The sequence below is a fragment of the Syngnathoides biaculeatus genome, chromosome 11, assembly GCF_019802595.1.
Source record: "Syngnathoides biaculeatus isolate LvHL_M chromosome 11, ASM1980259v1, whole genome shotgun sequence".
NCBI classification, from domain to species: domain Eukaryota; kingdom Metazoa; phylum Chordata; class Actinopteri; order Syngnathiformes; family Syngnathidae; genus Syngnathoides; species Syngnathoides biaculeatus.
In genome coordinates, this window is record NC_084650.1 from 10,008,794 (window position 1) to 10,030,597 (window position 21,804).

A 21,804-nucleotide genomic window follows, 5' to 3' on the forward strand; every position below is an offset into this window, starting at 1 on the left:
AGGATGCAGGGTGCACCTTGAATTGCCAGCCATTCATTCATTCATTCATTCATTCATTGCAGAAGTCGTTCAAAAGGACAGTGGCTGTGAAAATAAGCATGCCTGCATAGCGTGCACTTTCATTTTCAAAATATTAAAAATGAAAATCACAAAATGAATGTGATCACAATATTATCATCATCCTCTTTTTTTCCCCATAATATTCGTTGCAAAATAGTTGCAATGTCACGGCCCGCCGCCCGGTGACTTGAATAATCGGTCCCACTGTTCCAAGTTGATGAACGAGGTGAATAAATTTGATGAATCTGTGTTCGAAAATTGCTGAGGGAGTTTTGATGGTGACTTGAAGAGGCCATTTTTTTTTTTTTTTTTTTTTTTATTTGAGTTGCTGGAGGGCTCAACGAAAAGATCATGTGGTGGGGGAAATTATCAACCTTGCGGGCGGAGATGAATACGGAGACGTGAGTGTTGTTTTGCAGAAAAGCGAACAAGTTGCAAACAAGTCTCAAGTCATTTTGTCTTGGGCAAGACAAGTCATCCCATCAACGCATTACAAGTCGTATAAAGTAAAAAAAACAAAAAAAAAAAAAAAACAATGAAATGATGCCATTTTGGATAACACACCTATAGAAGCATGTATAACTCCTCTCATACTCAATAATACAATCTAATTCAACATATAACTTCACCCGTCATTATTTCGCTTGTACCTGAATCCAGGTGAACAAAACGTGCTATATATTCCCAAAAACTTCAGCCTGGTATTATTTTCTTCCAACGCAAAACAGAGAAAGAATACATCGCTGTTTGCTATTCAGATGATTTTAAACCGTTTCCATCTCTACAAATCGTAGCGTTTGCAAAATATGGTATGAATCTAAAAGCATTTTTAGCAGATTTGTGTTGCTTTAGTCAATAACTGAAGGTCTGGACAGAACACATCTTTGAACTTGACGACATGATCGTGATTTCAATGGACCGGTGTCCAAACGGGAAACAAGCGTGCGCGAGACTGACAACAGGGCGATAACAATCCAAAGTCAGACACGCTCAGCAAGTACGGGTCAAAACGCATAACGCAAAGTTTGTGAATAATTCACATTTGATCTGTGCAAAGCCACGAAATAAAGAAAGAGAAAACCGAATGGTGATGATCTCATCAAGAGAGACAAGTGGATACATGCCAAAATATGAAAATGACTGCACAAGTTTCAGCAGTTAACGTGTCACATTTGATGAAACGAGAGTTATGAAAAGGTTGCGATCATTTTATGGCAACGTTTTCTAAACTACCGGCCCGTCCCCCTTAAAAGCTAAACCGTCTTTTGTCCTCTGGCCCCGAACGACTCATGCAGAAAACTGACAGCAGATCAGACATGCAGAGAAATTCTCCAAGGAATCCTTTGCCATGGAGAACTTCAAGACCGAAAAAAATAGTAAGGTGGTTCCTGATTTCAGCATATTTGAATCAAAACACAACAACTGTGATCGACGTGTTCTGCAGTACCTTGTAACGTTCCTTTGTAATGCGGCGCGTGGATGCAAACTCATTGTTAATATTGCAACTCTGTGGCGATGACACACAGGAAGTGGAACACTTTCATGATTTCATTAATACGAACAAATGGATTTTTAGGGTTAAGCCGCTGCCCGTTCGAAGGTGTGTGCACATTATGTCCCAAGCTCGCGTGAATGCAGCACTGCTGACACACGCTGAACTAGTAAACCAGATTGAGAAAAAACACAGCCAGACTCACCACTCAGGATCCGAAGAGACTTTAACAAAGCTAAACTCAACCATGAAATAAATGCAAGCAGGACATCGACTGTCCGACCAGGACCTCTGTGAGGAGGTGTGTTTACCAACAAAAACATGTCACACGTTCAATAACAAGTTCCCGTTCACTGTCAAATTTAAGCAGTTTTGCCAGGGTAGAGAGGTCGCGTATCGGAGTGGGCGTCGGGCCCTGTTCAATTGCACTAGAAACAAAAATTAACATCGCAATGAGGGATTCTGCAGCAAAGCTGGAAAAACAGTTTTTGCTAATGACTCATAATTAGTCTTGCATGCATTGCAATCACTAACTTATGAGAGAGTGATGTTCTTCCCAAGGGGAGAACAAGAGAAGTCTGGCGGACCACCTGAACTGTTTTCACACTTTCACGCCACACAGCCACGAAGTCACGCCAGCGACCACTTCAACATCTCAGAGTTCTGCGTTGATCATCCACAAAGAGCACGAGAGATGCATCTCCAAACAAAAGATTAACAAAGCGCCAAACCCTGACCTCGTGTCCCAATCCTGCCTCAAAGTTTGCGTGGACCAACTTGCTCCAGTCTTCACAAATATCGTCAGCGGGTCTCCGGAGCTGCTGGGCCAAGTAAGAAAAGTGCTTCAAACCCTCCAACTTGTTGCCTGTCCCAAAAAATTTGCAATCTCGGACCTAAATCACTGCAGGCCTGTCGCCTTGGCATCTGTGGTCATGAAGTCCTTTGAACGCTTTGTGCTAGACAACCTCAAGAGTGTCAGAGAGCCCCGGCTAGACCCATTGCAGTTTGCCTACTGCGCAAACAGGGGAGTGGATCTTGCTGTCTAGGTGGATCTGCACTTCATCTTTCAACACTTCGATAGCCTGCGAACCTACGTGAGGTTCATATTCGTGGACTTCGGCTCTGCGTTCGTTACCTTCATCCACGAACTCATCTCCTCCAAGCTTCTCCAGCTCAGCGTCTGGCCTGCCATCATCCAGTGGATTAACAAATTCTTTACGGACAGGAGAGAGTCGGTGAGGCGAGGGGACACCACCTCATCCACAAGCACCATCAAAACCGGAGCACCTCAAGGTTGTGGCCTCTCCCCGCTCCTCTTCTCGCTCGACAAAAACAGCTTGAAGCACTCAAGGCAGCCGGGTGTCAAACTTATGAAGTTCACAGATGACGCCACTGCTAGTCCAGACTGATGGGCCAACATGATTCGATAGCATTCTGGGATCTGTAGTATTACTGGCAGGCCAGCTGTAATACATATTTGATCTGAGCTTGCAGGCGAAATATAATTTCATCGTGGACCAAATTTGGCCCCGAGCCGGAGTTTGAAATTCATGATATGAAGTAAACAAGCCAAGAAAAAGTTGGGAGAAAAGTGTGCGCAACTACTTTCATTATTATTTTTTTTTGTTTGTTTTATTTTGTTTTTTAAACCAAAGGTTCCTACCTCAAGAGGGTCAAAGGAATCACAAAGCCCGGCATCGAAGCTGCCGGGATTCTTGGGGAGCGTCCGGTCGGCGGGCAGCGTGTCGTCGTCGTAAGAACGCACAAAGTTGAAGTCGCTGGTCCTGGAGCCCGTCGTCAAGTAGGCGTCGTAGTTGTAGGCGCTGCGTAAAGTGGCCGTGCCGTCCACATCTGCGTAATTAGGAGGGAGATACGCGCCGGGGACGGCGAGCGCTCCGTCCAACAACAGTCGGGGCTTTCTCCTGCGACAAAAGCTCACGGCCAGGACCGCCACCATGAAGGTCAGAAAGAAGGTGGACACCGACACCAGCGCCACCAGCAGATAAAAGGTGACTTTGGAATTCTTCTCACGCTCCTGGGAAGAAACGTCCTTCAGTTCCGGCGGCAGCTCGGACAAGTTGTCGGAAAGGAGGAAATACACCGAGCAGGTGGCGGAGAGAGGGGGCTGCCCGTTATCTTTCACCGCCACCATCAGGTTCTGTCTCATGCCGTCAGATTCGGAAATGTCCCGCCGGGTCCTGATCTCTCCGCTGTGGAGCCCCACCGTGAAAAGTCCCGGATCCGTGGACTTGACGATATGATAGGACAGCCGGGCGTTCTGTCCGGAGTCGGCGTCCACCGCGATGACTTTGGACACCAGCGAGCCCCCCTGGGCGGCTTTGGGGACCAGCTCGGTCACCGAGGAGTCGCCGTCCGGGGCGGGGTACAGAATCTGAGGAGAGTTGTCGTTCACGTCCCGTATCCACACGCTGACGCTCACGTTGCTGCTCAGCGGAGGAGAACCCTTGTCTCTGGCCACCACCTGGACTCGGAAACTCCTCAAGTCTTCGTAATCCAAGGAGCCCACGGCGCGGACCTCCCCCGTGTCTCCGTCCACCGCTACGTAGGAGGACGCCGGGGCGCCGTTCACCTCCGCGCCCGCCAGCAGAGAATAAATCACCGTGCCGTTCTGCCTCCAGTCGGGGTCTCGAGCGCTTACCCGACACAAGGCCGAGCCGGCTTTGTTATTTTCGCTGACGTAGGCGCTGTAGGACTCTTGCTGGAACACGGGCGGGTTGTCGTTGACGTCGGCCACCGACAGGCCCAGACTTTTGCGGGAGGACAGAGGAGGAGAGCCCCGGTCGCTGGCGCCGATTGTGATGTTGTAATGGGACACCAGTTCGCGGTCCAGCTGTCCGCTCGTCACCAGAGAATAATAGTTCTTGATGGAAGGAACTAACTTGAAGGGGACGTCTTGCTGGATGGAGCAGTGGACTTCTCCGTTCTGCTCCGAGTCTCGGTCCTGCACGTGGATGATGCCCACCTCGGTGCCAGGGGGGCGTGTCCTCTGCCACCGGATCGGTCAGCGACTTTATGCTTATAACCGGGGTGTTGTCATTCACATCAGTAACTTTTATAATTAAAGAACAATACGAAATTAATCCCAGACCATCAACCGCACTGATTTGCATTTCATATGAGGATACTTTCTCGTAATCAACGACACCAGCTACTCTCACTTCTCCTGTTTTGGGGTGCAGGGTAAAAATATTGCTGTTGTCATCAGAAACATGGTCAAATGCAAATGTGATTTCACTATTTATTCCTTCATCTGCATCACTTGCACTGACTGTAATCACCAAAGTATCAAGAGGAGAGTTTTCAGCCAGACTGGCTCTATAAACGGTCTGACTGAACACTGGAACATTATCATTGGCGTCCAAAACGATGATGTGAATGCCGACCGTTCCTGACCTCGGAGGAGAGCCGCCATCGTACGCGGTCAGCAGCAGCGTCATTTCTTTTTTGGCTTCTCTGTCTAATTCCTTGTCCAAGACCAGTTCACAGTACTTTCGTCCACCTGGTTTAGTGTTCACAATTAATTTAAAATGATTATTCTGCTGCAATGTGTAGGTTTGAACAGCATTTTCTCCAATGTCTGCATCGTGTGCTTCTCTCAGGAGAAAACGAGCACCCTTAACCGCTGATTCTTGGATTTCAAATTTGAATGAGTCTTCAATAAAATGTGGAGAATTATCATTAATATCGGCAACACGGATACTAATCTGATGTAGTTCCAACGGGTTCTCCAGCACAAGTTCCTGCTTCAAAACACACGACGCCTTTTTGCCACAAAGACCTTCCCTGTCGATCCTCTCCCGAACGATCAAGTCCCCGGTGTTGAGGTTGATGCCGCAGTGGTGGACGTTGTCATCCTCTGGATCAATGCGCGCTTTCCGAGCAGATAACCGGCCCACATTTAGTCCCAAATCCGTGGCAATATTGCCGATGACAGATCCACGTTTCAGCTCCTCTGGGATCGAGTAGCTGACGTCTCCGTTGACGGGGTGGAGGAAAAGGAAAAGAAAAAGCAGGCCGAGGCACAAAGACAGAAATCTTTTGTCCTCCATTGCGCCACAAAAACGTCCTTCAGCAGATAAACAGCAGAATAAATACGATCTGCCAGGATATCCAAAGATTTCCACGTCCAAGACACGTTGTCGAGCGTCTCGAGCGGAGCCACACAAGAATTAAATCTGGCTTGTGTGTCGACACAAATGAGTGTAAAATTAAAGGTTTGTTCATGGGAGCATACTGACATCTAGAGTAAATGGAGCGTCATAACACCACATTCTAGATTGTTTTTAGAAAAGATGCTGTAAAATAATCTTTCTGCGGAACTGATTTTGCGAAGTGACTCATTCATCCAAGAGTTTGCAAAAGTAGGTTTTGGGAATAAAGGGAAAATATCACTAAGGTAAATGCAACCTGCTGGGGGAAAAAAGCTTGTTCACTAAAAAATACTGTTTTTAAAAAAAGTTATTCCGAAACTCATACCTCCAGCAAAAAAAAAAATAATAATAATTCAAGCATCAGCAGACAAAAGCAAGGAGATAATATCAGAACCATGGAGAGAGGTGGAAGCAGCGACCAATCAAAGCGCCACAAAGACTTCCTGAACAATTTGAGCAACGAAACTGTTGATCTTCCAAAGTGGTCTCACAGCATGTGAACATTTTCACCTGAGATACAAATCAAAATTTCACTCCCCCAAGGAAGGAACTGCAACAAAATAAGCCTGTGAAAAAGCTGAGCTCAATTTGGTAAAAGTTCGACTTTTCACAATTTGCTTCCACTCAGATCGAACACCAAAAGAACCTTCGTGGATCTTAACTTTTGTCCCCTCGACGTGATTTTGCACATTTCGTGTGCACCAACGATCACAATGTTGATCCTCGTTTTGAGGAAAGTGTTGATTGTTCTAATCCTCAAATTGAGAAAAAAGGGGCAAAAATATTAAAGTCCAGCAATTGCCGATGACGTCGTTTCAGTATCCTTCAAAAACCAAAATTCCATTGGCTCGATAAGAAACCGCTAACGTAATTTTATGATCAAATTAATGAGACGATCATCTCAACATGAGAATTTAGCAGATTATTCATTATCTAATTATGCACCACTGTTGTTTTTATTCCATATTTTATCAGAATGCTTAGGGAGGTTATTGCAGTAGAATTATGCTCCAAAACACGAAATAATGTTGCGATGGAAGAGTTTGATGACCAAGAAGCCCAAATAATAGAAAACACTCTTCTGTGATTGTTTTCCTGGAGTCAAAGGAAAACAAAAACGTGTAACTATTGGCAGCTTAATGAGAAAATATAAAAACCATACATGAGTAATAAAAAAAACCCCTTGTTTTTCTCTATAACATGAACTGTTCATCGGAGCTCCTGTAGTGTAATATTTACTCATTATTTATATGACACTGATGATGAATGCATGATCATGTTATGACACGTGATTACATCAGGACCAGGGATGTGCGAATTTCATGCAGGAAGCCTTTGACCTAACTTAAACTTGAAGTTGGCAGAACGATGTATGCAATGCCCCCAGCTCGGTGGCCTTTTTTGCTCAATTTTAGGGAGGCCCATCAAGCCTTTTCAAGACCCCCACACCTGCCTCCAAAATATTTGGTCATATGTGTTCATGGCAAATTTCTTTTGTTTTACAACTGATCTCAAGCTCGTGCTAAAAAAAAAAAAAAAAAAAAAAAATATTGCTTTCTTCCAAATGTCCCTGCTACATCGCCCCTCATTGACAATGAATTTTAATGAGCAATTAACATACCCCCCCCCCCAACACACACAAACAAAATATGTTGTGAGACCCGAAGGAACACAAATGTGTAAACCTAGCGAGAATCCTGCTCAAAACTGATGAAGCTGGTCAGACAGCACACTGTCGACATTCTTGTCAATTTCAGAACGACTCACCACATAGGAAAATACTTTAAAGTCATCATACAGTCATGGACTACACTTTCCACTGCATCATGGGATGTTGGTTGACCTGACAGAGTGCGCAGCACTATTTTGCAGTACAAGCCAAGTGGCTCCCAGAATGCATTGCACCATGAAATGTCAAACTTTTGCCGTAATGAAGACGTCAATCCTGAATGCTCATGGACTCGAACATGAATTAAGTCTATTTACGTTAGCCTCAGTCTGTTGAAACTGTACTTGATTTGTAGATTTCATTCTACAATTATGCTGCACTTTTTGCGATGTGTCCATTAGAGTCAGAACCCGATCAGTTCTGTGAAGCTAAGTTAACCGCTAAGTATTGACTTATCATCCATCCCTTGCATTGCATTGCAGAAAAGCATTAGTGTACTTTCTGCTTCTCTGAAATACGTGTGGGCTTTGCAAGCAGCAGTAAATATTTCCACTGGAGGAAGCTCGTTACAGAGGTCAAGAAAATAAAGCAGACGGCCAATTTTGTACCATCGCCTCATTCAGGGTTGGCGCATCAACTAGTACTGAGCAAATGATGATAGACAGAACGTGTGGAAGCACAAAATTGTTGATCAAGTTGTGGGCGATTCCAGATTCCAATCAAGACTACTCTCACCTCACCACTCTTATTATTATGATTTTGCAATAGGTTACAAACAAAGGTTTTTCAGGTAAGTCACTTTAAAAGGAAACGTCTGACAGTCTGCAAAGTCAAACGTATGCACTGCAATACCAACACCAAGAAAAAGTTCAGTTTCTAAACATTGCAAAGCTGAATGAGGCAAACAAACGGGAGCATTCAATCCAATGAATGAAAACACATTTCCTCGCAAAAAATATGGTAGCTCACGACATGGCCAAAGTTCATCCTGAACAATTATGTATTTTTCCAAATTGTGGGCTGAAGGTTCCTACCTCAAGAGGGTCAAAGGAATCGCAAAGCCCGTCATCGAAGCTGCCGGGATTCTTGGGGAGCGTCCGGTCGGCGGGCAGCGTGTCGTCGTCGTAGGAACGCACAAAGTTGAAGTCGCTGGTCCTGGAGCCCGTCGTCAAGTAGGCGTCGTAGTTGTAGGCGCTGCGTAAAGTGGCCGTGCCGTCCACATCTGCGTAATTAGGAGGGAGATACGCGCCGGGGACGGCGAGCGCTCCGTCCAACAACAGTCGGGGCTTTCTCCTGCGACAAAAGCTCACGGCCAGGACCGCCACCATGAAGGTCAGAAAGAAGGTGGACACCGACACCAGCGCCACCAGCAGATAAAAGGTGACTTTGGAATTCTTCTCACGCTCCTGGGAAGAAACGTCCTTCAGTTCCGGCGGCAGCTCGGACAAGTTGTCGGAAAGGAGGAAATACACCGAGCAGGTGGCGGAGAGAGGGGGCTGCCCGTTATCTTTCACCGCCACCATCAGGTTCTGTCTCATGCCGTCAGATTCGGAAATGTCCCGCCGGGTCCTGATCTCTCCGCTGTGGAGCCCCACCGTAAAAGTCCCGGATCCGTGGACTTGACGATATGATAGGACAGCCGGGCGTTCTGTCCGGAGTCGGCGTCCACCGCGATGACTTTGGACACCAGCGAGCCCCCCTGGGCGGCTTTGGGGACCAGCTCGGTCACCGAGGAGTCGCCGTCCGGGGCGGGGTACAGAATCTGAGGAGAGTTGTCGTTCACGTCCCGTATCCACACGCTGACGCTCACGTTGCTGCTCAGCGGAGGAGAACCCTTGTCTCTGGCCACCACGTGGACTCGGAAACTCCTCAAGTCTTCGTAATCCAAGGAGCCCACGGCGCGGACCTCCCCCGTGTCTCCGTCCACCGCTACGTAGGAGGACGCCGGGGCGCCGTTCACCTCCGCGCCCGCCAGCAGAGAATAAATCACCGTGCCGTTCTGCCTCCAGTCGGGGTCTCGAGCGCTTACCCGACACAAGGCCGAGCCGGCTTTGTTATTTTCGCTGACGTAGGCGCTGTAGGACTCTCGCTGGAACACGGGCGGGTTGTCGTTGACGTCGGCCACCGACAGGCCCAGACTTTTGCGGGAGGACAGAGGAGGAGAGCCGTGGTCGCTGGCGCCGATTGTGATGTTGTAATGGGACACCAGTTCGCGGTCCAGCTGTCCGCTCGTCACCAGAGAATAATAGTTCTTAATAGAAGGAACTAACTTGAAGGGGACGTCTTGTTGGATGTAGCAGCGGAATTCTCCGTTCTGCTCCGAGTCTCTGTCCTGCACGTGGATGATGCCCACCTCGGTGCCAGGGGCCACGTCCTCCGCCACCGGATCAGTCAGTGACTTTATTTTTATAACTGGGGCGTTGTCATTAATGTCATTTATATTAATAATGACTTTTGCCTCAGAAGTAAGACCATAACCATCTTTCGCTTCAACAAAGGCTTCATGGCTTGATGCATCTTCATAATCGATTTCACCCGCCACAACAATTTCTCCCGTTTTCGGATTGAGGGAAAACAGATTTCTTGCTTTTTCAGAAAGCCGACTAAACTCATATGTAACTTCTCCATTTACCCCTTCATCAGCGTCCGATGCACTCACGGTGATGATTGCCGTTTTCAGGGCCGCGTCTTCTTTCACAGATGTTGAATAAACAGCCTGAGTGAAAACCGGGGCGTTGTCGTTGGCATCAAGTACCACCACGTGTATGAGCACAGTACCAGACCTCCGAGGAGAACCTCCATCCACGGCCGTCAGCAACAATTTCATTTCCTGCTGCTCTTCTCTGTCCAGTTCTTCATCTAAAATCAGCTCACCATATTTACTGCCATCGTTGGTTGTGTGAATGCGAAACACAAAATTCGAGTTCGGTTGCAAAATGTAGTTTTGCACGGAATTCGTTCCAATATCCAAGTCATGAGCTGCATTAATGCGATATTTTGCCCCTTTGTCAGCAGACTCACGTATTTCCAGCTTGATATAATCTTTCGAGAACGTGGGGGAATTATCATTGACATCCTGAATTTGCAAAGACAAACGGTGCAGTTCCAAAGGATTCTCCAGCAGCAGGTCGAATTTCACAACACACGAAGGCTTTTCCCCGCAGTGCTCCTCGCGGTCAATTCTGTCCGCAACCGTTAAATCCCCCGTACGCAGGTCGATCCCGCAATACTGCTTGTTGTTTTTTTCCATGTCGACACGAGCCTTGCGAGCAGCCAACGCGCCCGCATCCAAGCCGAGATCCTTGGCGACATTTCCGATGACAGATCCGCGTTTCAGCTCCTCTTCAACAGAATAGCTGAGGTCTCCGTGCGCGTACCCGAGCAGGACAAAGAAAAAGCCCAGACTCCATGCTGGGCCCAAACAAATGTACACATGCGCCATTCTATGACACAAACCCAAATGACGTCAGCGGTATTGAACACAAAAATAAAAATCACGAGCTCATTCGGTCACACGCGTCTTTTTCCTTTGTCCTCTGATTTTAACCCGATGAAGAAGACCGGTCGGGAAGTGCGGCGTCGAACCTACAAAAAAACATTCTGAATCCTCTGCTGGTCTTTGGTGACACCAAGTGTCCACTTGACATAATGCGATTGGAATATGCCGGACTCTTTTCACATTCGTTTATCAACTCCAGTTAACTTGCCACATGTAGGATACATAATCCGTTTGAATAAATAATTGCAATGCTTCCGATTCCTGTCGCTTCAATAATTGCTGATTAAAAAAAAGCGAGACAGTTGGAAGTCAAGCATGTCAAGAAATTGATGGAGAGACTTCTATTGAGCTATAAAGTCACATCTTACTTGAGCGTTTATTTTCCGACAATCATAATTCATTGATGAATCGCGGTCCAAAAGTTTGGAGTCGACAGAAATCTGCTTGAACCTTAAATGATGTGCAATGACATTAAAACAATTTTAAAGGGTTATTCACATTCACAATACCAAACGATTTATTTCTTCCAAGGACAAAAGTTATTTATTTTCTTTTTCTTTTTGTCTGGAACTTTCTGGGGGAAGGAACGACATTTAATTTGCCTGCAATGGTGAGAAAAAAGAACGGAGTCAGCCCCCGGTTGCTATGAAACATTTTACTCCATCCCCTACTGACTGGAAACTAAAAGCTTGCCAATTATTTCTTTAAAAAAAAAAAAAGTAATTTGCATGCAAAATATTTTTTTGAACAACATTCCAAAGTTATTTTTAAAACACTAGTGGATATGTTACATATTAATTTGGAGAAGCCTCTATTTAATAAATTCCAGTTAAGGAAAAGCAAGAAAAAGAGAAGTGACTCAACCAAAAAAAAAAATATATATATATATATATATCCCATTAACTGCAACAGGGTCAGTACCCAGGTCAGAGGTATGAACCGAGCCAACGTTTCTCAACTTGTGGGTCAGGACCCAAAAGTGGGTTGCAGAGCCATTTTGGGTGGCTTGCTGACAGTTACCAAAAATAGAATTTCAGAATTCAGACTTCAAACTGTGAAACTTGCTTTGGTCAGTATACAAACTAGTAAAGTTGTACTTTTTAAAAAAAGAAGAGGTCAGTGCCCCCTCCATGGAGCCAGGCCTGGAGGCGGGGCTCACAGGCCAGAGCCCGGTGGCCGGCCCTGCCCCCATCGGGGTTGGCCGGGCACAGCCTGAAATGGTAACGTGGTGCCCCCCTTCCCATGGGCTCACCACCTGTGAGCGGGGCCGTAGAAGTCGGGAGGAATGTGACCTGGGAGGTAGCTAAAGGGGGGGGGGGGGGGTCCTTGGCGATCTGATCCCCAGCAACAGAAACTGGTGGGAGAACGTGGAAGGTCACCTCTCTGGCAGGGAAGGAGCCCGAGCCAGTTTGTGAGATCCAGACGTTTGTGACTAGGTATTGTCGGACTCATCACCACACACACCGCATGGGATCTGGTACCAGTCCTCTTGAGAGAGGTTGGACTCGGCTCTACTCTGGAGCTTCAGTGGTCACTGAGGCAAAATCCTGGGCGTGGGAGGATTTCGCTGAGGCCATGGACTCTCTTGAGTAGAGCCGCTGCTCTTCCACATCTAATAGGAGCCGTAGGAGGTGGCTGGGGCATCTGAACCGAATGAGTACAGGATGCCTCTCTGGTGAGGTGTTTCGTGTACGTCCCACCAGAAAGAGACCCTGGGGATGAGCCAGGACACCCTGGAAAGATCTTGACTCTCAGCTGGCCTGGGACCGCCTCAGAATCCCCCCGGAAGAGCTGAATGAAGTGACTGGGGAAACCTGACCCAGAAAGGCGGAAGAAGATGGATGGATGGATTTCCAAACAAATCTTGCAAGAATGTTGACAAAAAGCAGGTCATAGGTCTTCACTAAGTTGAGGCCACGTAGCTCAGTGGTTAGAGCACTGGTTTGGTAAACCAGGGGTTGCGGGTTCATGTCCCACTGGGGCCTCCACTCCCTGAGAAGGGTTGCGTCAGGAAGGGCATCCGGCCGGCGTAAAAATTGTGCCAAACATATGTGCGTTCATCTGAGATGACACGCTGTGGCGACCCCGAAAGGGACAAGCCGAAAGAAACGTACTCACTAGGTCTTCACTAACTTCTCATTTGATGGTGACTGGACTTCTTCCAACAAGCTTATCAGGACAAAAAGAGGTGATTATGCAAAGGGTTCATGAGTAAGTTTGAGGAAAATCGAATGATTTATCTTCGAAAGCAACGCAGGAAGTGGCTCGATAGTGTTGGAGAATGTTTTTTTCCTCCGGGTGAGATCATTTATAATTACGGGTAGTGAGAATGTTGGTGAGCCAAATAAAGGCTGGAGACGATCAACAGTTTCTTTGAAACTTTTTACTGACAGAATATTCCAGGCACCGATGAGCTAAAGACAACGGCTGTAGGAGATCATAAATGCAAAGGTAGAGAGAGAGCACGCATCTTTTATCTTCTCTTAATGTCGTCTAACCGATTGCACATCGGGACCTTCACCTGAGACAAAGAGTTTTTGTCTAAACCGGTTCTCACTGGTATCAACTGATGCACTTCCATGCTCAGTGCATGAATTACTACAAAGTTTCCAGGATACAGTTCAGCAAGATTATTTTGTGAGGCCATGTGCAGAGACGCGCGATATCACTCAAGGACAGATCTGACCACAGAGCAGAGCTCCACTGAGGACATGAGGAAGTTATGCAGTGATGACTAAATATGGGGATAAGATACACTTCAATAATAAATGTGAGGACAAAATAACGCAAACGTGAAAATCTGGCATAAGGATCCTACCTCAAGAGGGTCAAAGGAATCGCAAAGCCCGTCGTCGAAGCTGCCAGGATTCTTGGTGAGGGTCCGGTCGGCGGGCAGCGCGTCGTCGTCGTAGGAACGCACAAAGTTGAAGTCGCTGGTCCTGGAGCCCGTCGTCAAGTAGGCGTCGTAGTTGTAGGCGCTGCGTAAAGTGGCCGTGCCGTCCACATCTGCGTAATTAGGAGGGAGATACGCGCCGGGGACGGCGAGCGCTCCGTCCAACAACAGTCGGGGCTTTCTCCTGCGACAAAAGCTCACAGCCAGGACCGCCACCATGAAGGTCAGAAAGAAGGTGGACACCGACACCAGCGCCACCAGCAGATAAAAGGTGACTTTGGAATTCTTCTCACGCTCCTGGGAAGAAACGTCCTTCAGTTCCGGCGGCAGCTCGGACAAGTTGTCGGAAAGGAGGAAATACACCGAGCAGGTGGCGGAGAGAGGGGGCTGCCCGTTATCTTTCACCGCCACCATCAGGTTCTGTCTCATGCCGTCAGATTCGGAAATGTCCCGCCGGGTCCTGATCTCTCCGCTGTGGAGCCCCACCGTGAAAAGTCCCGGATCCGTGGACTTGACGATATGATAGGACAGCCGGGCGTTCTGTCCGGAGTCGGCGTCCACCGCGATGACTTTGGACACCAGCGAGCCCCCCTGGGCGGCTTTGGGGACCAGCTCGGTCACCGAGGAGTCGCCGTCCGGGGCGGGGTACAGAATCTGAGGAGAGTTGTCGTTCACGTCCCGTATCCACACGCTGACGCTCACGTTGCTGCTCAGCGGAGGAGAACCCTTGTCTCTGGCCACCACGTGGACTCGGAAACTCCTCAAGTCTTCGTAATCCAAGGAGCCCACGGCGCGGACCTCCCCCGTGTCTCCGTCCACCGCGACGTAGGAGGACGCCGGGACGCCGTTCACCTCCGCGCCCGCCAGCAGAGAATAAATCACCGTGCCGTTCTGCCTCCAGTCGGGGTCTCGAGCGCTTACCCGACACAAGGCCGAGCCGGCTTTGTTATTTTCGCTGACGTAGGCGCTGTAGGACTCTTGCTGGAACACGGGCGGGTTGTCGTTGATGTCGGCCACCGACAGGCCCAAACTTTTGCGGGAGGACAGAGGAGGAGAGCCCCGGTCGCTGGCGCCGATTGTGATGTTGTAATGGGACACTAGTTCGCGGTCCAGCTGTCCGCTCGTCACCAGAGAATAATAGTTCTTGATGGAAGGAACTAACTTGAAGGGGACGTCTTGCTGGATGGAGCAGCGGACCTCTCCGTTCTGCTCCGAGTCTCGGTCCTGCACGTGGATGATGCCCATCTCGGTGCCGGGCGGCGCGTCCTCTGCCACCGGTTCGGTCAGCGACTTTATGCTTATAACTGGGGCGTTGTCGTTCACATCAGTAACATCAATGATTAAAGTGGAATAAGAAACTAAGCCAAGCCCATCTTTCGCACTGATTTGCATTTCATATAATGATACTTTCTCGTAATCAACGACACCAGCTACTCTCACTTCTCCAGTTTTGGGGTGCAAAGCAAAGACGAGTTTACTATCATCGTCAGAAATGCGCAATGCAAATATGATTTCGCTATTAATTCCTTCATCTGCATCACTGGCACTGACTGTGGTTACCAAAGTATCTGGAGGAGAGTTTTCAGGTAAAGTGGCTTTATAAACGGCCTGACTGAAAACTGGTGCATTATCATTGGCGTCCAGCACAATGACGTGAATGCCGACTGTTCCTGATCTCGGAGGAGAGCCGCCATCGTACGCGGTCAGCAACAGCATCATGTCTTTTTTATCTTCTCTGTCCAATTCCTTGTCTAAGACCAATTCGCAATACTTTTGCCCACCTGGTTTTCGATTGACATTTAACTTAAAATTGTCATTCTGCTGTAAATTGTAGCCTTGGACCGCATTTTCTCCAATGTCTGCATCATGTGCTTCTCCCAGAAGGAAAAGAGCACCCTTAACTGCTGATTCTCGAATTTCAAATTTGAATGAGTCTTCAATAAAATGTGGTGAATTATCATTAATATCGGCAACACGGATACTAATCCGATGTAGTTCCAACGGGTTCTCCAGCACAAGTTCCTGCTTCAAAACACACGACGCCTTTTTGCCACAAAGACCTTCCCTGTCGATCCTCTCCCGAACGATCAAGTCCCCGGTGTTGAGGTTGATGCCGCAGTGGTGGACGTTGTCATCCTCTGGATCAATGCGCGCTTTCCGAGCAGATAACCGGCCCAGATTTAGTCCCAAATCCGTGGCAATATTGCCGATGACAGATCCACGTTTTAGCTCCTCTGGGATCGAGTAGCTGACGTCTCCGTTGACGGGGCGGAGGAAAAGGAAAAGCAAAAGCAGGCCGAGGCACAAAGGAATAAATCTGTTGTCCTCCATTGTGCCGCTAAATAAAAAGTGGAAAAAATAATTTCCCAATGGATAAACAAGAATGATTACAACAAAAAAAACGGACATCCACCGTTTTTCCGACCGAGGTGTCGTCACGCGTCTGGAGCCGAGCTACACAATAAAAATCGGGTTTATGTGTCCACGGAATGGAGGAAGTGCTCATATATTTTGTTTGTGAGTGCATACTGACACCTAGAGTACATTTGTTGACATGACACAAAAATATAACATGACGACCACCCACCTCTTGGGACTTGGATTTTGCATGCGAGTTCAATTCATCAAATTGAACTGTTTTGTGAAGATTCTTTTTGCGAGAATAAACTAAATTAGTAGGACGGTAGATACAAGAAATGTAAATTATTGAAAACGTTTCCCATAAAAATGCAAATGACTTTTTCTCACAAGAGAAGCTTTAAGACAATGGTCATAAAGTCTGCAGGGAAACCTGGGAAATGCATTTCAGAACCACGGACAGAGATTTGAAAGTCTCTCCTGAAAATTGAATTAATTTTAAAACTTAAAAAAACTTGCAGTGTCTCAAAAATTACTGCATGAGCCTTTCTGATTAAGTTAGTTAGCTAAATGAGCAAGAAACTACATGAAAATCAACTGCATCTCATCCGAAAGACATTGCTTGCTTGGAGAGGAATAAAAAGGAAAATTTGCTTCTTTTGTTTCGATCCACAACAGCCGACACTAGAAATCTCCCTCTAGAAGCCGTTCGTTTGTTTTTTACACCGTTTGGTGAATGCGATTGGTGGGTAACCAGAACATATCTCGTCAGACTTCGTCCGAGATGCGGGGTACACGCCGGACTGGTCGCAGTGCAAGTGCACGGCACATACAAACAACAAGCACACTCACATTCTCATAACACAGATGCGAAAATAATGATAATAGCGCAACTTCACATCGTTCCATTGAAGGGACCCAAGACATTTGTAACAGTCAGCTATTTCATTCACGGAGATTTGGAGGAACCCGGAGAACCTGGAGAAAAGTCCCACAAGTTGGAACAACATGAAAACGCCACACTGGACTTTCAATGGAGATCGAAAGCCAGACCTCCTGACCTCCTGATTGTGAGGCAAATCTGGAAAACCACAAGATGGCCGTGCTGCAAGCCCCAAAATAATAATCAAGGAAATGACATAAAATTTTGGAGTCCATGGGAAATATTTTTTTATAAAAATTGAACACACCATTCTAAAGCAGACTGATGTGTTTCTGAAGTATATATTTCATAAACAATGAACAAAACGGGAAAAGCTCGATCCACACAAGGATTGACAGGCTCTGAATTTTTGACATTTAGTTTGTTTGGGATTGTATGACATATTTTAATGTTGTTTCTGACAGGACACGAGGGCACACACACACGCTAGCTTTTGGTTAAAACTGACGGCGTTGTTATGAACACGCACACACATTCTCCACAGACATACCGCTAACATTCAGGCTCAGTACAGGTGAGAGATGTTTTGATCAGGATGAAACTGGCTGTCATCTGAAAAGAGGTGCCACTCGGCTTCCTGATCCCCTGACGGAAGGAAGACAGTCCGCCTTGCTTTATGCTTCCACTCGACCAAAGACTTGGCATCCATTAGGCTTGTGCATTGATTTATTTGTATTCTTTAAAGACAAGTCAAGTGTTTAAAAATTGTGACGCACACCTGAAGAACAAAGATTCATGTGTCAGAAGGCTGTTCATAGACTTCAGCTCAGAATTCAACACAATCACCGCCCAGCAGCTCATCCTCAAACAAGAGTGGCTGGGACTTAACAACTCCCCGGGCAACTGGCTGTGGGACAACCTGACAGGAAAACCGTCGGCAGTTCGGGCCGGCAGGAACACCCCTAAAACCATCATGCCACCCGCAAAGCCATCAGGATCTTAAGTGACCTCACTGACCCATCCCACAGCCTGTTCAAATTGCTGCCGTCAGGGAGGGGACTGCAGAGTCTTTCGAGCAAATTCAAGAGGCTCAAAGACCGTTTCTAACATCAGGAAGTCAGGTTGCATAACTCTCTCTGCTTTGCCCTCGTCATTATGATCCCTCCGTGGCACCGACCGCTGTTGACTCGAGACCAGAAATTAACCTCATGCACAAACTGCACTTTATGCAGAGTACTTCTGTTGCCCTAATTACACTGTGTACATTACCCAACAGATTCCTCTGCTACACTGTTCATACATACACAGGCCATAAAACTCAACCATGTACATCGCTGCTCATAATGTCAGCTAGACACATCTACAGTCTGTACACTGGATAGAGGAATTGAACTTCTTGTTAAATTAGTCAGATTGACCGTATTGGTTATATTGTCAAGAATTTAAGGTACAATGCACATATTTTCGACGTATCCGTTTATTTTTATTTTACTTGTTTCTTTAGTCGATTATAGCACGACAGAAAACAGCGAGAGTCCACAATGGACGAGTCACTGACTCGCCAATCAGGGCATATTCAGCCAGCTACGTAACCTTCACCGAAATGTTCTCATGGAGCGAGAAACAAACTCAGAAGCTGCACAACTCTCAGTCATACGAACGACGACACTGGAAGAGCAAACATTGCGAGACTTGCATTGGGGACACTGACAGAAGAAGTACTTTCAGTTTAAAAGCCTTCCAAAAGTAAATGGACAACATTTTCAGAGTTCGGCATGCATGGATAAAAATGCCCCGGTGCACACAAATGTGTCGTGATTTTCAAAAGTGCTGGGAGGTGATTTGAACGGACAACCTCGTGTAAATGGAATCGTGACATCAAAACATATTTTTAAAAAAGCCACTAATAACAGTGCCTACCTCAAGAGGGTCGAAAGAATCGCAAAGCCCGTCGTCGAAGCCGGCGGGATTCTTGGGGAGCGTCCGGTCGGCGGGCAGCGTGTCGTCGTCGTAGGAACGCACAAAGTTGAAGTCGCTGGTCCTGGAGCCCGTCGTCAAGTAGGCGTCGTAGTTGTAGGCGCTGCGTAAAGTGGCCGTGCCGTCCACATCTGCGTAATTAGGAGGGAGATACGCGCCGGGGACGGCGAGCGCTCCGTCCAACAACAGTCGGGGCTTTCTCCTGCGACAAAAGCTCACGGCCAGGACCGCCACCATGAAGGTCAGAAAGAAGGTGGACACCGACACCAGCGCCACCAGCAGATAAAAGGTGACTTTGGAATTCTTCTCACGCTCCTGGGAAGAAACGTCCTTCAGTTCCGGCGGCAGCTCGGACAAGTTGTCGGAAAGGAGGAAATACACCGAGCAGGTGGCGGAGAGAGGGGGCTGCCCGTTATCTTTCACCGCCACCATCAGGTTCTGTCTCATGCCGTCAGATTCGGAAATGTCCCGCCGGGTCCTGATCTCTCCGCTGTGGAGCCCCACGCTGAAAAGTCCCGGATCCGTGGACTTGACGATATGATAGGACAGCCGGGCGTTCTGTCCGGAGTCGGCGTCCACCGCGATGACTTTGGACACCAGCGAGCCCCCCTGGGCGGCTTTGGGGACCAGCTCGGTCACCGAGGAGTCGCCGTCCGGGCGGGGGGGTACAGAATCTGAGGAGAGTTGTCGTTCACGTCCCGTATCCACACGCTGACGCTCACGTTGCTGCTCAGCGGAGGAGAACCCTTGTCTCTGGCCACCACCTGGACTCGGAAACTCCTCAAGTCTTCGTAATCCAAGGAGCCCACGGCGCGGACCTCCCCCGTGTCTCCGTCCACCGCGACGTAGGAGGACGCCGGGGCGCCGTTCACCTCCGCGCCCGCCAGCAGAGAATAAATCACCGTGCCGTTCTGCCTCCAGTCGGGGTCTCGAGCGCTTACCCGACACAAGGCCGAGCCGGCTTTGTTATTTTCGCTGACGTAGGCGCTGTAGGACTCTCGCTGGAACACGGGCGGGTTGTCGTTGACGTCGGCCACCGACAGGCCCAGACTTTTGCGGGAGGACAGAGGAGGAGAGCCGTGGTCGCTGGCGTCAATTGTGATGTTGTAATGCGACACGAGTTCACGGTCCAGCTCTCCGCTCGTCACCAGAGAATAATAGTTCTTGATGGAAGGAACTAACTTGAAGGGGACGTCTTGTTGGATGTAGCAGCGGAATTCTCCGTTCTGCTCCGAGTCTCTGTCCTGCACGTGAATTATGCCCACCTCGGTGCCGTGGGGCGCATCCTCCCCCACCGGATCGGTCAACGACTTTATGCTTATAACTGGGGCGTTGTCATTCACATCAATTATATTAATAATAACCTTTGTCTTGGAAGAAAGCCCATAACCATCTTTCGCTTCAACAAAGGCTTCATGGCTTGATGCATCTTCATAATCGATTTCACCCGCCACAACAATTTCTCCCGTTTTCGGATTGAGGGAAAACAGATTTCTTGCTTTTTCAGAAAGCCGACTAAACTCATATGTAACTTCTCCATTTACCCCTTCATCAGCGTCCGATGCACTCACGGTGATGATTGCCGTTTTCAGGGCCGCGTCTTCTTTCACAGATGTTGAATAAACAGCCTGAGTGAAAACCGGGGCGTTGTCGTTGGCATCAAGTACCACCACGTGTATGAGCACAGTACCAGACCTCCGAGGAGAACCTCCATCCACGGCCGTCAGCAACAATTTCATTTCCTGCTGCTCTTCTCTGTCCAGTTCCTTTTCCAAAATCAGCTCACCGTCAACATTTGTTGCGTGAATGCGAAACACAAAATTCGAGTTCGGTTGCAAAATGTAGTTTTGCACGGAATTCGTTCCAATATCCAAGTCATGAGCTGCATTAATGCGATATTTTGCCCCTTTGACAGCAGACTCACTTATTTCCAGCTTGATATAATCTTTCGAGAACGTGGGGGAATTATCATTGACATCCTGAATTTGCAAAGACAAACGGTGCAGTTCCAAAGGATTCTCCAGCAGCAGGTCGAATTTCACAACACACGAAGGCTTTTCCCCGCAGTGCTCCTCGCGGTCAATTCTGTCCGCAACCGTTAAATCCCCCGTACGCAGGTCGATCCCGCAATACTGCTTGTTGTTTTTTTCCATGTCGACACGAGCCTTGCGAGCTGCCAACGCGCCCGCATCCAAGCCGAGATCCTTGGCGACATTTCCGATGACAGATCCGCGTTTCAGCTCCTCTTCAACAGAATAGCTGAGGTCTCCGTGCGCGTACCCGAGCAGGACAAAGAAAAAGCCCAGACTCCATGCTGGGCCCAAACAAATGTACACATGCGCCATTCTATGACACAAACCCAAATGACGTCAGCGGTATTGAACACAAAAATAAAAATCACGAGCTCATTCGGTCACACGCGTCTTTTTCCTTTGTCCTCTGATTTTAACCCGATGAAGAAGACCGGTCGGGAAGTGCAGCGTCGAACCTACAAAAAAACATTCTGAATCCTCTGCTGGTCTTTTAGTGACACCAAGTGTTCGCTTGGCATAGTGCTGTCAAAACAAGATGTACAGTTTTCATCGTCTTTTTTTTTTTTTTTTTTTGTAGCGAGTGAGTAAAATTTCCCTGTGCAGGCATTCATCATATTTTTGAACGCTTGCAGTTTTCATTTCATGCCACTGCAAATAATTCCTTACAAAGAACGACATACTGCTGCACATCTGGCTTTTAAAAGTGTGGCCGACACCTGAAAGAAAGGACGGCTTCCAAAAATGAAAGCCTGACTCCACCGTTGAGTC

General features: G+C 47.7%; 1 protein-coding gene and 3 pseudogenes across 1 annotated transcript; all 4 read right to left on the reverse strand.

Annotated features, from left to right (window-relative positions):
* Nucleotides 1–2,541: 2,541 nt before the first annotated feature.
* Nucleotides 2,542–5,622, reverse strand: LOC133509002 (protocadherin beta-16-like; annotated as a pseudogene).
* A 2,647-nt stretch (nt 5,623–8,269) lies between these two features.
* On the reverse strand, nt 8,270–10,914 carry LOC133509003 (protocadherin beta-15-like; annotated as a pseudogene).
* Nucleotides 10,915–13,547: 2,633 nt separating this feature from the next.
* Nucleotides 13,548–16,223, reverse strand: LOC133508605 (protocadherin beta-15-like). The gene has a single exon (XM_061834835.1). It carries the CDS (start codon nt 16,192–16,194, stop codon nt 13,651–13,653), a length of 2,544 nt encoding a protein of 847 aa, XP_061690819.1. The 5' UTR covers nt 16,195–16,223; the 3' UTR covers nt 13,548–13,650.
* Nucleotides 16,224–18,073: 1,850 nt separating this feature from the next.
* Nucleotides 18,074–21,348, reverse strand: LOC133509004 (protocadherin beta-15-like; annotated as a pseudogene).
* Nucleotides 21,349–21,804: the final 456 nt, after the last annotated feature.

Bases quoted from the DNA above. Each gene is read 5' to 3' on its own strand.
- LOC133508605 (XM_061834835.1), bottom strand. From the start codon at position 16,194: ATGTCCGTTTTTTTTGTTGTAATCATTCTTGTTTATCCATTGGGAAAT.